This window comes from Psittacula echo, assembly GCF_963264785.1.
Source record: "Psittacula echo genome assembly, chromosome: Z".
Classification (NCBI taxonomy): domain Eukaryota; kingdom Metazoa; phylum Chordata; class Aves; order Psittaciformes; family Psittacidae; genus Psittacula; species Psittacula echo.
This window is the reverse complement of record NC_137742.1, coordinates 83318116-83338394: the sequence shown is the minus strand read 5'-3', so window position 1 is coordinate 83338394 and position 20279 is coordinate 83318116. Positions and strand designations below refer to the sequence as shown.

Below are 20279 nucleotides of genomic sequence, written 5' to 3'. Positions count from 1 at the left end.
AATGAAGAAAGAAAGACCACGTGACTTTACTTCTATAAAGATCTCCAAATGTTTATAGATCATTGTTTTGTTTGGGACACAAAAAAAAAAAAAAAAAAAAAAAACAAAATCCGGGTCCAGGACATCAGGCAAAGAACTCGAGTATGGTAATGACATTGAACCACGCTTTGTGCTTGGCTTCATATGCCCAGAGACCAGGTATAGGACAGCCTTGGGAACAGAACAGAGAATGGAGCAAGGGACAATTTCTAGAATACCCTTCCTACTACTCTGCACACTCCTGGTCACTAAAAAGAAATTAAACTTCAAACAAACAACTCTGTATTCATTAAACAGAAGACCTGGCCTCTTCCCGACTGTTATGCTTCTATTGCAGTCAAAAGCAACAGCACTGTCAGGTTGAAAAATGTGAAGCTGGAAAACCACCCCCTCCAACAAAGGAAAACAGCAAGCATGAGCCACTGCACTACTTTTGTGTAAACACAATAAACATCAAGGACAGCAACTAAAAGGAGAGATTTTGTGAAATCTTTTTAACTATTTCAGTGTCTTAGTCACTGTTGTATGGGGGAACTTTTCTTGTTCCTAAGCAACAGTTCCTTCTCAACACCCTCAGCAGCTGCTTTCACACCTCTGCTTGTCCTTGCAGTTCTTGACTGGCAAGGGCAACATCCACAGATTATAAATTAAATTTAGAACAATCCAGGTAACAGAAATCTGGGCAATAAACTAATACTTACAGACTAGAAATGACTCCTAGTGTCTTCACCAGTGACTGATCGTACTAGGTAGTAAACCACAAGTCTTCACCAGGATTCCCCCAGCATCACACATGGTCTGACTGATAAACAGTTATAATTTCAAAAAAGAAGCCAAATCAAACACTCAACTCTCAGAAACTCCCCACTGGGATCCTGATTGAGGCTCCATTTATAGAATTAAAATGTTAAAAACAAGTCTCAAAGGATGCTCAAAGAATGGAAACCTCCTAACCTGTTACAAAGCATCAGGACTAGCTGCTGAATGCAGGGTCACAGACTTGAGAACGCTTCTCAGAAGGCACGTGCCCCATTTCCAGGCAACCATCAAACAAATGGGGGGTACAAAACTGAAAACAAGTCTCCCCAGAAAGTTCTTTCTGCAGGAGCACCAGACCTCGCTTCATCTACCTCAAAGGAAGAATTCATCTTGAGATTTGAGGGTGCAAAGCCCACATCTCAGATCTGTATCTATGATACACCTCTAGCATAGTGTGCTATCTTCAAAAAATCACACACTGGCTGAGGTTGGATGCGTCATCATTTGGTCCAACTCCTCTGCCCAAGCAAGGCCACCCACAGCTGGTTGCCCAGGACCATGTCAGATGACTTCTGAAAACCTTCAAGCAGACTTCATGACTCCTCTGGGCAACATATGCCAATGCTCAGTCACCTTCACAGTTAGTCTCCTGATGTTCAGAGGAAGCCTCCTGTGTTTCAGTTTTTGCCCATGGCCTCTCATCCTGGCACTGGGGACCACTGAGTAGAGCCTGTCTCTGTCTGCTTTGCACACTTCCTTCAGGTATCTACACATACTGATGAGATCCCCCTGAGCTTTCTCAGCTGAACAGCCACAGCTCTCTCAGCCTTTCCCCTTCTTGGACAGATCATAGAATAATAGAGTGGTTTGAGTTGGAAGGGACCTTAAGGCTCATCCAGTTCCAATCCACTTCCACGGGCAGGGACACGTTCCACTAGAGCACATTGCTCCAAGCCCCATCAAACCCGGCCTTGAATACTGCCAGGGATGGGGCAGCCACAGCTTCTCTGGGCAACCCGTGCCAGGGCCTCACCACCCTCACAGAGAAGAACTTCTGCCTAACATCTCATCTCAATCTTGCCTCTGTCAGGTTAAAGCCATTCCACATTGTCCTGTCCCTACAGGCCCCTGTCCAAAGCCCCTCTCCAGGTTTCTTGTAGCCCTTTTAGGCAGTGGGAGCTGCTCTAAGGTCTCCCTGGAGCCTTCTCCTCTCCAGGCTGAACAAGCCCATCTCTCTCAGCCTGTCTCCAGAACAGAGCTGCTCCAGCCCTCACAGAATTTCTGTGGCCTCCTCTGGACTCGCTCCAACAGCTCCACGTCCCTCTTGTGTTGTTGCCCCAGAGCTGGACACAGGACTGTAGGGGAGAGTCTCCCCAGAGAGCAGTAGAGGGGCAGAATCCTCTCCCAGTCCCAGATGCTCCATTCCTTTCATCATCTTGGCAGGCCTTTGCTGGACTCTCTCCAGCATGTCCATCTCTCTCCAATACCAGGGTGCCCAGTACTTTTTCCAAGAGCACACCAGAAATTACACACTCTCCACCAAACTCCAATCCCACTCCTTCCTTCAGTCCAGCCAGTAACTCAAAACAACTTTTGTTCTGTTGAATGCTTTAAGTGGGGTATTTTTCTACCAGTTACTTCATCTCGAATTCAACAAAGTAGAACTGACACAGCAAGGAGAAGCAAAGGAAAGGAGTGCTTGTTCCTGCCCAACCAAGTGAATTCCAGCACAAAAAGTGAGATGAACTTATCAAAATATACTGCACGTCTTATGTGACGAAAAAAAAAAAGACAAGAATTTGTCTGGGGTGGAGAATATGTCATCCAAGTGAAAGATATTTTAAATGAAAATGGCCACCAGTTTTTATTTCAGGCAAATCAGGTATGACAGATGCCTGGAAAACATCTGTAAGAGATTCCTTTGGGCAAAGTTTTGAAGTCCTTAACTTTAGGGGAAATACTGAAACAACTGTGGAATGAATCAAATCGTAGGCCAGTGCTTAAAGTAAGACTTCTTAAGCTGAATTAATGTCTAGCTTTGGGAATGCTGGGACCAATGTGTTAAGGCTCACAGATGGACAAGTCCCTTTTAAAAATGTAAAGACAGTGATACAGTGGCTTTGTAGGTATTTGAATAATACACTAACTAAACTTACCACTTCTTTACTTCTCTGTTGCCCAGCCATTTGCCATCTGATCCAACCTCCCCCAGCTGTGCAGTAGCAGAGGAAAAGAGCAGAAGCTGGAGATGCAATTCTAACCTATTTCAACAGATAGAGCAGCACAAAAACCCTTTCACATGCTGAAATTTCTGTCTTGCAGCCAATTTACAACTCCTGACTGCTGCCCAGAGCTGTTTTTTCTCTCTTATTCCATAAATGTGGGACAAGTGTTACAACACATGCCAAGTGTTAGAGTAACCAGCAGCAAGAGCAAGGCAGAAGCATCCCTCTCCTGAGAACCTTTCTTTACTTACCTAAGCTGTGGCCATTTTTTGTGTAGAAGCAGGTGTTGTTGATGAGGTTGACACAGCAGCCAATCACATCTCCGGTAGTGAACGTAGGGCCATAGGGCTGTCCTGTCCCTGAAGAGCAGAAGGAGTGCCCATCGTCCCCATGGTACCCATAGGAATGTTTATCCCATCCTGCACAAGACAAGACAAAAGAGCCAGTCAGCAGTGAAGCCATTTCAGCTGAGCAACACAGCAGTGATAGCCTCAGAACACAATTTTCTGGAAGGAAATTCAAAATTTTTAATCCTACTCCTGATTCATCCCAATATTAACTTTCACATACCACTACCTGAAAAGTCATAAAGCAATTGTGTTTCCCTCTAACACCATCTTCCAGCAGAGTAACAAAATAATCCTCCACCAAGTGCAGCATTGTCTGCTCACAGGAGTAACCCAATGGCCAGAGGCACCTTTTGCATTTATATTTCCCTTCCAACAGCTGATAAGGATTTCTGTGTTCTCCTTAGGTGGTGACATTTCCCATTCTGTGGACATCATACAGCACAACCCTCAGCTGGCAATTTTAAAAGTGGTCAATTCTAACATAAATATATTTTAGTTCTTCTGCCAGTAACACTGTGCCATGGTTACAGCTGGGGTCAGGGACAGCATTCTGCCCACATGCCCTTTTCCATGTATCACAGTAATTCCGCCATGCCGAGCTCCTAGTTTTGTTCTGATCTACCCCGGTTCTCTTGTAGATTCTTTTGTGACTTTCCTACATGTAGAAATGCCAGACATAACTGGTAACTACTGCAAAGAAGAGAGATTAATACATCTTTTAAAAGTGGAAGTGTTCTTCAGGTAACACACTGCTCTTATCTTTTCAGGACTCTCATCTCCCTCTAGCAGAGGAGAGTGCTCCCACAGCTGTGGCCAGAGAGTGATTCAGTGAATGCCAACTGAATTTACTGACCATGCCTGTGTCAGCTTCAGGTGCCACTACTGCTCAAGATGGCTTATCCCCAACTCTCTTAGGAGACCACACAGGTAGAGACTGCTATGTAGCGGGAGACTATGGCAGGTGAAGAGTCATAAAAGCATAGAATGGTTTGGGTTGGAAGGGACCTTAAAGCTCATCTAGTTCCAACCCCCCTTAACATAAGCATGGACACCACAGAGTCCTAAGGAATTGTCTTGTCAGAGAGTTTAAAGAAAGCACAACACACTGTCATTAAAAGACTTCCAAAAAGAATCAGGACCTTTCCAGCTCTTTATAGTGTTCCTATGAACTACACAATCAAAACCATATGGCACAGAGAGACAGGCTTCTATCAAAAAGCCTAAATAGACATAACATTAATAACAACCACCTGTGTTTTAAACAGATAGGTCTGGGTCCTTAGGCAGACAGTGCCAACTGAAGTGGAAGCAAAAGAAGGTGCTTTGAGAGTGCGCTGACTGTGTACAACCTGAGGGTAGTGCAGAATCTGTTAAATGTGGAGCAATGGTCTTGGCAAAAGGACTAGATAAAAAATGCACTGCAAAGCCCAGAGAGCAGCCCTGTGAAGGTGGGCTGGAATACTCCTGGCAAGCCATGACTTTCCTACAAAGACAACAACAACCACCTGAGGGCACTAGAAATTTAATCCTGTAAAATGGTGCTCAGTTACATGCACTCAGATGTCTTCATCGGCTGACCTACAGACTTAGGGTTTCTCAGAAAAGCATGAAACGTTGGGTGCATGGCCAAGGCCCTCCATTTATTGCACCACACCACAGGAATGCCAATGGGAGACTCAGGGAATGGAGCAAGACTGAAACATGCCATGGCCCAAGATTTTGGGCCTCCGGTCAGAGTTTGGCAGTGAAAAGTGTGAAGGACTCGTACCAAATCCTAGACTAGAAATGGTGAATAATTCCCTCTGTTAAGTCCCACAGATCCACAGGAACAGACAGAGACATCCAAGAGTCAGCTCCATCTTCCCTTGGACCAGCTCCGAACAAGCTGTCAACAGGAGCACCAGTCCCGCCTAACACCTTCAGGAAGGACAGGGACAGCAGAACAGACATTACCCTTGGCAAGCTCAAAACTGATGCCAAATTGGGTTGCCAAAAACAAAGAAGGGAGTGATAAGGGCTCTAGAGTCTACTGTCAAACTTCCACTGCCAAGACTCTATCCAGTAAAAGTATCACTGAAATACCAAGGTTTTAACACTGTGGCCCTTCTCCATTATCCATTTTATTTTCCCTACTGCTGGCCTGTGGAAGGCTGCCATCGCTGATCTATTAGTTTAGTCTCCCCAGAACCAGACCTGTGACATGTGCATTAGTTCAGAACTTCTCTCATGAAGCTGTTGGTAACTTCAGATGATAACTCTAATCAATTTATCTACTAAGCTACTTAATATAATACAATCTAAATGCAAACTTCTAGCTGTTCACCAAAAAAAAGCATTCCTGGCCTTAAAAAGCATTTGAAAAGAGCTTGTCATCAGATACAACTACATAGTCAGATGCTTACACATCACATTACACACCAGGTAAGGCTACCAGAAGAAATGCAACAGTGTGCTCAACTGTGAGGACAATTCCAAAAAAAACTTGCGCCAACACTGACATTATAGGTTCTGCAGTATAAAGAAAAAAAAAAAAAAGGTTTCATCACCTACAGATCTCGACAGATCCTACTGAAAAAAACCCAACTCCTCCTGCTCCTGTAAGATTTGTGCTTCACAGTACTAGTACTTGCTGTACTCCCAAAGGTGGTGATGAACACACTGATGAGATGAACTGCAGTCAGAAGCAACTGAAGCAAGGCTTCATAGAATCAGAGAGCAGAGAGCAGTTTGTGTTGTAAAGGACCTCAAAGCTCATCCAGTTCCAATCCACTGCCACAGGCAAGGACACATTTCACTAGACCAGGTTGCTCCAAGCCCCAGCCAGCCTGGCCTTGAACACTGCCAGGGATGGGGCAGCCACAGCTTCTCCAGGCAACTTGTGCCAGGGCCTCAGCACCCTCACACAGAAGAACTTCTGCCTAAGATCTCATCTCAATCTCCCCTCTGTCAGGTTAAAGCCATTCCCCTTTCCCTACAGGTTCCTGTCCAAAGCCCCTCTCTAGCTTTCTTGTAGCCCCTTTAGGCACTGGGAGCTGCTCTAAGGTCTCTCGGAGCCTTCTCTTCTCCAGGCTGAAAAAGCCCAGCTCTTTCAGTCTGTCTCCAGAGCAGAGGATGCCTCAGAGCATCTCCATGGCCTCCTCTGGACTCACTCAAGCAGGCACTCCGAGGATAGTGTTAGATGTGGTATGTATTGCAACAGTGCCTGGACAAAGTCTTATTTTAATTTTACTCTCCCCAGAGAATCACTAATACCACCAGTTCAGGAGATGTCACTAACCCAGCACTTTGCTAATGACATACAGAGTTAACTTTTTCAACTCAGAAGTTGTATAATGCTGAATCTGGACCTGACATACTACTAAGTGCTTTAAATCTAGACTGTCAGCCTTATCGAATCACCATGGTCAGCTTAAAACACCAAACCATATTTGTTGGCGAGAAGTTACCATAAACATAAGTTGAGCGGTATTAATTATATGCCTAACCTTTAGTTATTTATTAATCAACTAATGCATCAGTATTTCTAAAATTCTGCCCAGAATAAACATGAGGGCAATGGCATCCAGGACATTCCAGCACTGGCCAACTTCAGCCAGTCTCCTGGAATTTCCTAATAATCTGAATTAAAAATAACAATCAGCACTTCTAATACTTCTAGGTCAAAGTCATGTGGGCCTATTGATTTAAATAGTGTACCCTATCAAAAGTGTTTGGTATTATCTCGAATTACCAGCAGAGTGGGGAGTAACTCATCACACATATTTTGCAAATACGTCCTCCAACTTCTCTCCAAATACAAAAACACTTGCTGAAAAACTTGGGACTTTTCTGCATTATTAACAATTTACTATCGCCACCTGGTAATAGGTTTATGATATTACAACCTTTGACTCCTATGGCACTGCTCGTGCCTCCAGTTACTCAGTAGCTTTTTTCTTTACAAAACCTAACACTGCTTTAATAAGGGCTGCCTCAGACTTCTTTATGCCTTCCCCACACTTACACTGACAAATTGCCTGGACATTTTAACTTCTGTACCACTTCTACTCAAGTACTTCCAGAAGCCACTGTTGAGACCTGGAAGACAAGTTCTTATAAAGGTCAGTCATACAGAAGATGGGGTCAACCCAGATAAGGGTCCTATCTAAGAGTGAGACAGCATAAGCATAGAACACGTGCGTAACATGCTCTCACTAAACACTGTGACCACTTTCAGCAGAGACACACTGAGCCAGGTGGAGATTCTGCTCCCTTGGTACTTGGAGGATTTTCTTTCCATTAAATTGTACAATCTTCCTTTAAGCAGATGGAAACATTCATACCATCCACTGTACCCTGCAACAAGGAGTTTTACAGCGTAACTGTAAGCAGCATGAAATCATGCCTCCTACTACTTGTATCTGATACCCTGTAGTTCTTGCATTTGAGAAGATGGCAAACTATATGTTCAGTCTCTCCAGAACATACATCATTATATAGACCTCTGCAAAATCCCCCATAATCATTCCTTTTACGGACTGATGACTCCTAGCCTATTCAGCTACTTCCTATATTTCTGACCATCAGCAGCTGAACCTTTTCTGGATCTACAGTGTTCTTTTGAGAATGGAGATGAAGGTGCATCATGGAGAAGGACAGCAGGCTGTAGCTGTTCTCTATACTGTTTCCTAGCTCTCTCTGAGTTAATACCAGCATTTTCCCTTTTTTGTCCTTTTTACCACTGATGTTTCCATGAAGCTACTGTCATCACTCCAAAGCGCATCGTCATTCTTGTGACAATGCTCTCTCCACACAGATTCCCACCTGCCATCTCACCGATGCAACCTTTGGCCTCGATTCACTCCTGCAGCTCTTTTCCAGGTCCTCTCACCTTCCCACCCCCAGTGGGCTGGTGCAGTCTATCCTGGGCAGCTGCTTCGAGAAAAACCCTGGAACCACCTACGAATGAACCGTTTCTGACCAGTAACTCAGTCCAACAAGGCTATGTGGTGTAAGTAACACCCCATTTCAGTCTCTGGGTGATAGCTGCTGTCTAGAGCCATGGATACTTCACACCTATGTGCAGCTGACCAAGTCTAAAAATTCTCAATTGCAAGTGCAGATTCCTTGCAAAATGTCAGACATCTGGACCAGATAGCAGAACGTGCTTTTCTTTTTCTTATGAAAAGTAGATCACAGATCCCCAAAGAACCATACTTGATAGACTGTAGTGAGCTAGAGTGGCTGGAGGGTCCAGTTAGCAGATCGTTCATTCCTTCCTTTTCCTTCCCCATCCCTCTTTGAAAGCACAAAATCATATAAAGAGGGGAGACAGGCAGAGAAGAGTATGGACTTGGCCACCTGGCCCATGGCAGTAGTCAAAGCAGAACCTAAACTTTCCAACTCCTAAGGCTTCTGTTTTCACTACAGCTCATTTTGAAGATAAGTGCACATGCAAATACACAGGCAGAACCACTCCGCAGGCAGGACCTCAGAAGCCAGCGAACAGAAAGAGGTTCAAATGATGTCCTTTGAGTTGAACCCTTCAACCCCCAAACCCAAGATAGGTGTATTTGCAACCAGCCAGACAGATTCAGAATAGCTCAGACTGTGCAATCAACCAGAGAATGTGAAGAAAGAAAACCAGAAACCATGAGGGGGGCTTGGGAGGATATTTTTACATTTTCAGCACCAAACTGAAGTTCTGTTTGGCCTGCTAACAAGAAAAAGCAGAAACAATCTTCTTGGCAGGCTATCTTGGTCCTAACACACAGTGAAAAAAACCGAACAGCAAGTCCCATTGCTGCTGCTTGCTGAACAGGACAGAATTACACAATGCCAGAGCACATGGCATGAAAGAATTGAGTTACTTCAGGACACGGTTGCAGGATCAATTCATGCATGCTCACTCTTAAGCACTGGAGATGGACGAAGTGTGCACTAGTACCCTCAACTATCTTCCACTCACTCCTGCTCAACCCTGCCTTGCCCATTCAGTGGCAACCCTGCTCTACTCTTGATATTTTGGGCAGATCCTGTGATGGGCACCTTTTGTATCTAAGATCAGGCTCTGCCTTGCAAAGCTGCAACAGGGAAGTGGCACTATTGGGCTAGGACACCATTTACTGCTGTGCACTGTGGAAATAACATCGCATTTTAGCTTTCCATCTCGAGAGCACCAGCAATGTACACAGAACTTCTGTCAGACAGTGAATAAAACTGGCATCATGGCTACATCACACATCTAGGAACACCAGGACACAAATAAGATGCTCAGCCTTAGAAATGTGTAGCATCAGCCCATGTACAGCACAGAGACAATGCAAGGTGCCCTGATGGAAATTACAAAGAGCAGTATTTTCATTATGACTTTGCTAGCCTGCTGCTCCTTTGACAGAGTGCAGAGAAGAAAGTGAACTGAGAACTTGTTGGAGCAAGTCCAGAGGAGGCTATGGAGATGCTCTGAAGCATCTACAGCACCTCTGCTCTGGAGACAGGCTGAGAGAGATGGGCTTGTTCAGCCTGGAGAAGAGAAGGCTCCAGGAGACCTTAGAGCAGCTCCCACTGCCTAAAGAGGCTACAAGAAACCTGGAGAGGGGCTTTGGACAAGGGCCTGCAGGGACAGGACGAAGCGGAATGGCTTTAACCTGACAGAGCGGAGATTGAGATGAGATCTTAGGAGGAAGTTCTTCCCTGTGAGGGTGGTGAGGCCCTGGCGCAGGTTGCCCAGAGAAGCTGTGGCTGCCCCATCCCTGGCAGTGTTCAAGGCCAGGTTGGACAGGGCTTGGAGCAACGTGGTCTAGTGGAAGATGTCCCTGCCCATGACAGGCGGTTGGAACTGGATGAGCTTTAAGGTCCCTTCCCACACAAACCAGTCTGATTCTGTGCTTCTGTGGTTCTGACATGTCCCTGTGCACCAAGGTTCAAACATGCCACACTTGCCAGTGGGCACAGGAGAATGGGGAAGGCAACATACACAAGGATCCGTGCTGAGCTCTCGTTTGATTGCATGCCAAGAACAGATGTGTAAGGCCCAGTGATCACAGAAAAGATGGTTGTTCAAGTAAGTTACAGCTTGACACCTCAGACTCTTCCTGCTCTGGCACCTGCCAGGCTTGAAATGATGGCAGACAGATGGACATTGACACATGGACCATTCCCTACCCATGTGCATTCTAGGGGAGAAACATGTCCCACTGCAGCTCAGTCCGTTTGTTCAAGGTCACTGGTACCTGGTGCAGAAGCTGCTGCCAAAGGCAGGGCTTTGTTCCAAACAAGCGCCATGGTGACTTGACCTGCAACCTGGAAAACCTGAAACAGCTAAAGCAGTAAGCAATGGTGCAGAAGTATGCATCTGAGCTTAGGAAAAGCAGATGGAAGATCCTCAGAAAGAGTCAGATTTGTAAATATGGTTTGTGGCTGTTGTATCCTGAGTAATGGGAGAGTTTGGAGGCTTATTCTTCAGGACAGACCCCAGTGTCTGCTCTACACTCTACGCAGGGTTTGCATCTTTCCAGATCTTAACTGCATCTACCTTCTCTCTTCTGTCTTTTGAAACACTTTTCATTTCCCTCCCTCCCTGTTCTTGTCCAGTATTTTGCCTGTGGCACTCCTCTTCCCACTCCTCTGGCGAGCAATCCTAGCTTTCCAAGGCTGCCCATGCCTGGGCAAGTAGCATGCAAACACTAGCTGCAGAGGGACAGGAACTTGTGTCAACACACTGAAATAAACCAAACAAAGTAATTTTAATGACATTTATTGAATCCAAAGTCCAGCAGAAACAGATGTACAAACTTTGCTTGTGCAGTGACTGGGGAATGGGATATGGAGGGTGGAGCCAGGTGCAGGGCCCAGGGCCGCTGCTGAAGCATGCTCCCGCTGGAGGCAGGGCCATGTCTATGCACCATGCTGTGCAGGCTGCTGCTCCCAGCCAGCCATGGCCTTTGGCAGCAGCAAAACATGGTGGCAGTGGAGGGGAAGGTACATTAAACAGAGGCTGAAAAGATGAATATGGTGCAGAGAGAAGTAGGATGTTGCTGTTGAGAGTTGCTTCTACAGTGTCCTGAGCACAGCAGTCCCAGACAGGGACAGGACAGAAATAAACATGGGGAAGAAGCTGTTAACCACATTAGAAGCAGAACCACCCTCTAACTGACTGCTCTACCATCTTCCAGTACTCTTGACTCTGTCAGTGGATATGCCTTTGGTGGACATCAGCTCAAGCCAGTCAAAGCATGCCTTCGCCCCAGCAAAGGGAAGGCCAAACAAGCACCTGTGCTCCTACAGTTGTAGAAGCTAATTGCCTGGTCAGGAAAAGCCTGTTGCCTCAAGAAGCATCTGGGGTGCTGCAGCCTCTCAGCTGTACTGTGCTGTTTTATAGCATTTATGCCAAACCATATGAAGTTTTATAAATATCAGGTGCTTGAGTGAGGGCAAGGAGGTAGATTTGGTTTTTGTCACATTTCAACCATGCTTCCGAATCAGATCAACTCCTAATGTTGCAACACATCGTCCTGTTTAAATAACCTATGCTATAGATTACGGGTGGTGGGAATAGGGGAGGCATGGTCCTGACATGGAACAATTTTCTAGGCACAGTCACACCACCAGCTGCAAGACAGGAATAGGATGAGGGAACAGCACGCTCAGCATATTATAGCATCTTCCTGGCAGAACTCCAAGGGTCTGTACATTTGCCCAGAACATGTCAAAGAAAAGGAAGTGTCCCTAAAACCCACTTACCTAGGGACACCAGGAAATGAAGAATCCCTGGCTGGTAATACCCCAACATTTTCTTTCTCGTAACAGCTTCTGCTTCTGCAAGGTGGCAAAATGACTTTGAATGCAACAGAAGCCTAAACACTGCACTACGGGACCAATGCATAAGCAGAATATAAAACTTCACCCCACGCAGGACAGACTTCCTAAAGTAGGGCTGGACATGCTCAGGTCCCATGGCCTTTGTATTATCACAGTGAACATGTCCAGGGTAATGGTGCAGTGCACCACACCACAGCACACATCCCAACCACAGACTTCCCTTTCATCTTGGCTTCCAGCAGATTAAGCTGGCTCATCCAAGACCAAAAATGTGGCAACCATTCAAAAGAGAGAGGGGGAAGAAAAAAAGAAAAAGGGAATCCCAGCATCACTTTCATATTAAGAGAGCAAGACCAAAAGGACACAGCAACCCAAAGATCAAAGAGACTCCCAGGACAGCTAAAAAGACCTGCAAGCATTTGGGAGACCCAGCAGAACGTGGGTGCTAAGCAGCATTTCTTGATCCACCATAGACTACAAGCAGAAAATAACACTAAAATTTCCTGTTTAACAATATTGATGTGGCATGATGGTCTTCAGACCAGGTCAGCAGCTCCTACCATTTGGCAGCTACTGCACCCTAACTAGCCTTCAAAACACCACCAAACAACAGTCTACACCTAATTATATAAAATGACACTACCCATTGACTCATAAAGAGAAAATTACAAAATGGAAGGCTCTGGATGGCTGCAACAAGGGCTATTGTTGACCCCTGTCAACAGGAATGGTCTGTTCTCCCTGCCCCGAGATTAGTCAATTAATTAATTCCACTATAAATTAGCACGCACCTCACCACAGAATACAGTCATCAAGATAAAAATTCTATTTCCTTGAATGAATAAAGATGACAAACCCTCCTAGATTACAAACTTGATGGGTTATCTTCTGCTGGCATCAGAACATGATCTGGTCTTCCCTGTACCAGAAAGATCAAGATGCACAACAAACCATTTATAGCCCGTAAAGAGCACAACACGGTCAAAGCACAACTACAAAATAGGTTGGCCTTATCTACAAGGCAAGGCTCAAAAAGCTGTCTAGCACGATCAGGTCACCACTGCACTATTATAACTATTATATTCCCTGACATCCCAACTGGAGGGGGTTGGGAGAAGAGCAGGGGTGTAAAACAGTGTAGGCCTGGGATGAAAAAGAAGTTGGATAAGGAGTTTTGCCATTTATCTATTCTGGGCTACACTTGCAGCCCAGAAATCCCTCGTGTGCTGTGCTGGATCCCCAGAGCGTAAGCAGCAGGTTGAGGGAGTGGATTCTGCCTCTACTGCTCTCTGGGGAGATCCCCCGTGCAGTCCTGTCTCCAGCTCTGGGGCAATAACACAAGGGGGATGTGGAGCTGTTGGAGCAAGTCCAGAGGAGGCCACAGAGATGCTGTGAGGGCTGGAGCAGCTCTGCTCTGAAGACAGGCTGAGAGAGCTGGGCTGGTTCAGCCTGAAGAACAGAAGGCTCCTTAAGGGAAGACCTTAGAGCAGCCCCAGTGCCTAAGTGGGCTATAAGAAACCTAGAAGAGAGGCTTTGGACAAGGGTCTGTAGGGACAGGACAACAGGGAATAGCTTTAACCTGACAGAGGGGAAACTGAGACGAGATCTTAGGCAGAAGTTGTTCCCTGTGAGGGTGGTGAGGCCCTGGCACAGGTTGCCCCTGAGGGGTTACCCACAGCCTTACTCGCTGAGCACTTAACAGTGGAAACATTTTCTTTGATTAAGCTTCCAAGGCTACGGTTACTGCCTTGAAATACTGACTGATGACTTTGTTCAGCTTAAATGATGTGGCTAAGCCCATTCCCAAATATTCCAGGGTGAAGTGTGATTACTGAAAGCTGAGCATTTTGTCTGCCTCCTCCATTCAACCCTGCAGTCTGCATGCCCAAAAGCAGGTCTAACTGAAAAGACCAACAGAAACAGGGGAAAATAATAGAAAACAACACTTCCCTAAAAACTGGCCCAAACGGCTGGCAGCAGTTTTGCTGCCTGCAGACAAGGCAGTCAATACGAGCAAACACATGAACTGACGTGGAACTGAAGGGGAACAAGGCAGTCACTTTTACTTTATAGAGTCCCCATTTTCACATAAATAGCCATAAATAAAACATGAGATTAAATTTACGCTTAACTCAGAAGGTTATTCATCCCTATTCTGTGGCTCAGAAGCTGGTTTTGATACTCTCCACCTCTGAACACATCTGGGAGAGAGAGTCAGGCCTGACCTTGTTTGGGAACTTGATCATCACTGCTCTGGTGTCACTATTCAGCAAGCATCAAGCAGTGAACTAAGGTATGTCCAACTCCTCCTGCCATGCCAACTCATCCGATATCAGCTCTCAGCAGAAGGCTCATGTTTTAAAACATGCCCCACCTAAACAACTTGTTTAGGCTAGCACAAGATAACCTGATGAGGAGGCACACCTAACGAGCAGAGCATAGGAGTGCTGGGGGCTGTGGCAGCCATGAGGGCCAAGAAGGAAACTGCACAAAAACAACTGCCAGTTCAGCAGTTCTTGTTTTGGTATTCTCAACTGCTTATAAAAACTGTGTGAGTCCATCCACTGTAAACCACAACTCCTACACAGTACACTTCAGCACCATGACTCCAAAACCCAAGACCTATTGGGAAGAAAGAGGGAATGGTACAATAAACTAACACACAAATTTGTGCATTTCTTGCAATTCCTGCACAGCATGTTCATAGTCAAAGTTGGTTTCTTTGCAAGAAACCACTGTCCTTTGATTTGCACAATACCGGAGCGCAGCCCAGGCTGGGATCTCCCCAGCTAGGAGCAGCACTGGATAAAGGGACCTGGGAATCTGGGGGACATAAGTTCCGTAAGAGTGAACAGTGGGCAGCTGTGGTAGAGAAATGGAACAGGGTGCTGGGGAACATCAACAAGGGCATCACCAGCAGAGATAAAGATGTCATTGTCCCACTCTGCTCAGCATTTGTGAGGCCACACTTGGAGTGCTGTGCTCAGTTCTGGTCCCCCCTGTACAAAAAAGGTGGGGACAGGCTGAAGAGCTTCCAGAGAAGAGCCACAAAGATGATCCAAGGACTGGGCAGAAATCTTGGACCAGATGATCCTTGAGGTGCTTTCTAACCACGGGATTCCATGATTCTATGATTTCAAGGTAACTTCTTCCACTACCACCAAGGCAATTTCCGTAGATGCTCTCATCCCACAGTACTCTACAGCATTAATAACCGTAGCATGCACATCACAGCCTCTTTAATTTATCACCAGCAAGAAACCAGACACAACTAGAAGGCATTTAGCTCAGAAATTTCCCAAAATAAGATTCTTCTCCATCACCTACATTTGAGTTTTCCTCATTAAACCCTTCCATAGCACAGGCATTGCCACTACTAGCACTTAGCCCTTCTAGAAACAGCTAATAGCCTTTCTTAACTCCATAGCTTCACAACCTTCAGTCCCTTGATCATTTGGCCTATAATGTACCACATAGGTAACAGCAGAACAAGCATATGCTGCCATTAACATCTGTTTTCAATGCTTTATTATGTGAATAGTAAATAAAAGGTATCCAGCCAGAGACGCAGCCAGCCCAGTACGCCATAGCAAGATGCTCCTTTATGAGAAGTTTTCATGATCAGCTGGATAACTATTAATTGGAGGGAACACTTAATTGTTTAATTTAATTTAAGTCTTTAATTAAGGTTTTCAGCACATATCATAGGTGAGAGTAAAACCTGTTTCTATCAAAAATAATCTCAGACCACTGCTACCCATGCATTTCTAGGCCCACTGCTGAACAAGGCGGGTGCCCTGGAGACAGAGGATATAAAGAAGGCAGAGGTGCTGAATGCCTTCTTTGCCTCTATCTTTACTCCTGCAGACTCTCCCTAGAGGCCCCAGATTCCTATAGCCCCAGAAGGAGTCAGGATAAAGGAGTTTGCTTTGGTAGATGAGGATTGGGTTAGGGATCAGTTAAGCAATCTGGACATCTATAAATCGATGGGTCCGGATGGAATAAACTCATGGGTGCTGAGGGAGCTGGCAGAGGTCATTGCGAGGCCACTCTCCATCATCTTTGGTAAGTCGTGGGAAACAGGAGAGGTGCCTGAGGATTGGAGGATGGCAAATGTCACGCCAGTCTATAAGAAGGGCAAGAAGGAGGACCCGGGTAATTATAGACTGGTCAGCCTTACCTCCATCCCTGGAAAGGTGATGGAACAACTTATTCTTGACACCATCTCTAGACATATCAAGGATGAGGGGGTCATTAAGAGTAGCCAACATGGTTTTACATGGGAAGTCATGTTTGACCAACCTTATAGCCTTCTATGAGGAAGTAACTAGGTGGATGGATGATGGTAGAGCGGTAGATGTGGTTTTTCTTGATTTCAGTAAGGCATTTGATACTGTCTCCCACAGCATCCTCATAGATAAGTTAAGGAAGTGTGGGCTTGATGATCAGGTGGTGAGGTGGATCAAGAACTGGTTGAAAGGAGGAAGGCAGAGAGTTGTGATCAATGGGGCAGAATCTAGCTGGAGGTCTGTGACTAGTGGAGTCCCTCAGGGGTTGGTGCTGGGACCAGTGCTGTTTAATATTTTCATCAACGACCTGGATGAGGGAACTGAATGTACCCTCAGCAAGTTCGCTGATGATCCTAAACTGGGTGGAGTGGCTGACACACCAGAAGGCTGTGTTGCCATTCAGCCAGACCTGGATGGGCTGGAGAGTTGGGCGGGGAGAAACTTGATTAAATTCAACAAGGGCAAGTGTAGAGTCTTGCATCTGGGGAGGAACAACCCCATGTACCAGTACAGGTTGGGGATTGACCTGCTGGAAAGTAGTGAAGGGGAAAGGGACCTGGGGTTCTGGTGGATAGGAGGATGACCATGAGCCAGCAATGTGCCCTTGTGGCCAAGGTGGCCAATGGCATCCTAGGGTGCATTAGAAAGGGTGTGGTTAGTAGGTCAAGAGGGGTTCTCCTCTCCCTCTACTCTGCCTTGGTGAGGCCGCATCTGGAATATTGTGTCCAGTTCTGGGCCCCTCATTTCAAGGACAGGGAATTGCTTGAAAGAGTCCAGCGCAGAGCCACAAAGATGATTAAGGGAGTGAAACATCTCCCTTATGAGGAGAGGCTGAGGGAGCTGGGTCCCTTTAGCTTGGAGAAGAGGAGACTGAGGGGTGACCTCATCAATGTTTACAAATATGTAAAGGGTAAGTGTCAGGATGATGGAGCTAGGCTTTTCTCAGTGATGTCCAGTGATAGCACAAGGGGTAATGGGTGTAAACTGGAGCATAAGAGGTTCCATGTGAACATCAGGAAAAACTTCTTTACTGTGAGAGTGACAGAGCACTGGAACAGGTTGCCCAGGGGGGCTGTGGAGTCTCCTATGTTGGAGATATTCAAGGCCTGGCTGGACAAGTTCCTGTGTGATGTACTCTAGGTTACCCTGCTCTTGCAGGGAGGTTGGACTAGATGATCTTTTGAGGTCCCTTCCAACCCTTGGGATTCTGTGATTCTGTAGAATAAAGTTTTACAGAGGAGTTGCTTCAACCTGCCCTACCTGTGTGATGAACTGGGCAACAAACAGATCCAAGTTAATAACAACCCTAAGACCAACCAGCGTCCCCTGCCCGCCATTATTAACCCAATTACATGACCCACTTCAAATGCAGCCCCACAAACTAGTTTGTTGGGATAAATTAGAGGGTACCAGAAGCATAAGCAAGTTTGTGGATAGGAACTGGCACAGCCAGCTGTAGGACTGCATGTGTATCTACATCCTGGGAGCGATTCCGAAGCAGCTTTGGGGGAGGGCACTTTTATTTATTATTTATTTTAAAAATCAGTATCAGCCCTACTTTAACTGAAATACAGAAACTAATGGCCATACTCTACCATTTACACAGGTACTAAGTAAGTAATGTGTGTCTTTATGAAATTCCTTATGGGTACTACAGTTATCTATATGCAAATCAGACACCAAACCAAAGATTTCGGGACTATTCAATTTGGGTTATACTTACTGCACAAATTAAATAATTTCCTTACAAGTTGTATCTCCTCCTGGCTAGTAAGGGGAAAGATTTAAATGTGGAGTTTGGTTATATACTACCTTTTCATTGAATAACTCCAGCAGGACAGTGCAGAGACAGTCTTGCCATTACCAGTCTAGCAGAAGTAATATTAACAGATCCAAATTGCCATAAAAAGTATTAAATCTTGAACCAAGTATACATTTTGGTATCACCTTAAGTTACTCAAGAATCACTTCTATCCCAAAACTCTATCAAACAGTACTCACAGGTCTTTGTGGTGCTTAGTCCTGGAGAGGACACAACAAAGTGCAAGAAGAAAATACAAAGAACACAAGCAAGCAAAGAGGACTAAGCAATGATCATGTACAAGCAAGTACTCAAGCCCCTCCTAAGAAATCACAAGGCTTCCTTCAGCCATTCTTGAATAATTTAAGTGGTTTAACTAGAAACCTCAATGGCCTCAAGTTCCCCAAGAAGAACTACAGCAACATTAAGAACAAAGCAGGAGGTTGAGGAGTAGGTAAGTTGAATGTCTCCATGCTTCTTTATAGCATTAAACCCTCCTTATGGATAACAATAGAGGAGAGGAACAGAATGTGGGTTTCTCTGTGGTGCTCCAAGGTTCTCTACATACTCCACAGGCACCACATACGAGTAGCTTCACTTCAGCCTGATGTGCACAGAGCACAACAGACAGCGTGCCCATCACCTGAGGTCTACTTGCCCAGCCTTCACACATGCTGCTTCCTGATCCTTTTTTTTATAAAATCATAGAATAGTTTGGGTTAGAAGGAACCCCCAAAGGTCATCCAGTTCAACCCCCCTGCAATGAGCAGGGACATCTTCATTCAGACCAGGCTACTCAGAACCTCATCCAGCCTGGCCCTGAAAGTCTCCAGGGATGGGGCACCCACCATCTCTTTGGGCATCCTGGGCCAGAATTTTACCAACCTCATTGTGAAGAATTTCTTCCTCACATCCAGCCTGAATCTTCCCTCTTTTACTTGAAAATCTTCTCCCCTCTTCCTGTTGCAACAGGATCTGCAAAAAAGTATCTCCCGATCTTTCTTACAGGCCTCTTTTAAGAACTGAAAGGACACAATAAGGTCTTCCCAGAGTCTTCTCTTCTTGTGGTTTAAGCCCAGCCAGTAACTCAGAACCATGCAGCCACTCAAACCCCTCCTTTTCCCTCCTGCTCCCAGCAGGATGGGAAAGAGAATTGAAAGAATGTAAATCCCACGGGCTCAGATAAGAACAATTCAATAACTAAAGTATAACATAACACTGCTACTGCTACTACTACTACTACTACTAATAATAATAATGATAAGGGAAGTAACAAGGGGAGAGAATATAAAACTAAAAAGAGAAGGGAAAAAAAAACCCCACAACAAACAATAAACCCAAGTGATGCCCCATACAATTGCTCAGCACCTGCTGACTGAAACCCAGCCCAATGCAAGCAGCAATCTGGGCCTTCCAGGTGACTCCCCCTAGTTTATCTCCCAGGCATGATGCTCTGTGGTATGGATTATCACTTTGGGGTCAGTTGTCCTGTTTCTGCTCCCTCCAGGCTTCCTGTGCCCCTCCCCACTGGCAGAGCAGGAGAGACTGAAAAGTCCTTGATCAGGGTAAGTACTACTGAGCAACAACTAAAACATCGTTTTGTTATCAGCACTGTTCCCAGACTAAAGCCAAAACACAGCACTGCACCAGCTACTAGAAAGGAGAAAAATAACTGTTACAGCTGAACCCAGGACTTCTGCAGGCTGAACAACCGCAACTCTCTCAGCCTTTCCTCATAGCAGAGGTGCTCCATCCCTCTGATCATTTTTGTGTCTGTCCTCTGGACCCTCTCCAACAGGTCCATGTCTTTCCTGTATTGAGGTCTCCAAAGCTGGATGCAGTACTCCAGGGGGTGGAGGGAGGGGCGGGGAGAGTGTCTCAGCAGAGCAGAGGGGCAGAATCACCTATCTGCCCTCCTAATTTGTTAACAAGTTTCAAGAAGGATAGGCTACATCATTAAAATTACATCTAAACTAAAAGCAAAACTTTGATTTGCTCTGTTTCCTGGACTTGTCTG

At 45.6% G+C, this 20279-nt stretch overlaps 1 protein-coding gene across 10 annotated transcripts in view; it reads right to left on the bottom strand.

Moving 5' to 3' along the window:
* The window catches only part of RANBP10 (RAN binding protein 10), a 75199-nt gene that overhangs the window by 33136 nt on the left and 21784 nt on the right, over positions 1-20279 (bottom strand). For all 10 annotated transcript variants that reach the window (XM_080636577.1, XM_080636575.1, XM_080636576.1 and 7 more), the window contains one exon: positions 3275-3442. In XM_080636577.1, coding sequence (XP_080492703.1) covers positions 3275-3442 — 168 coding nt within the window. The remainder of the gene's footprint in view (positions 1-3274; positions 3443-20279) is intronic.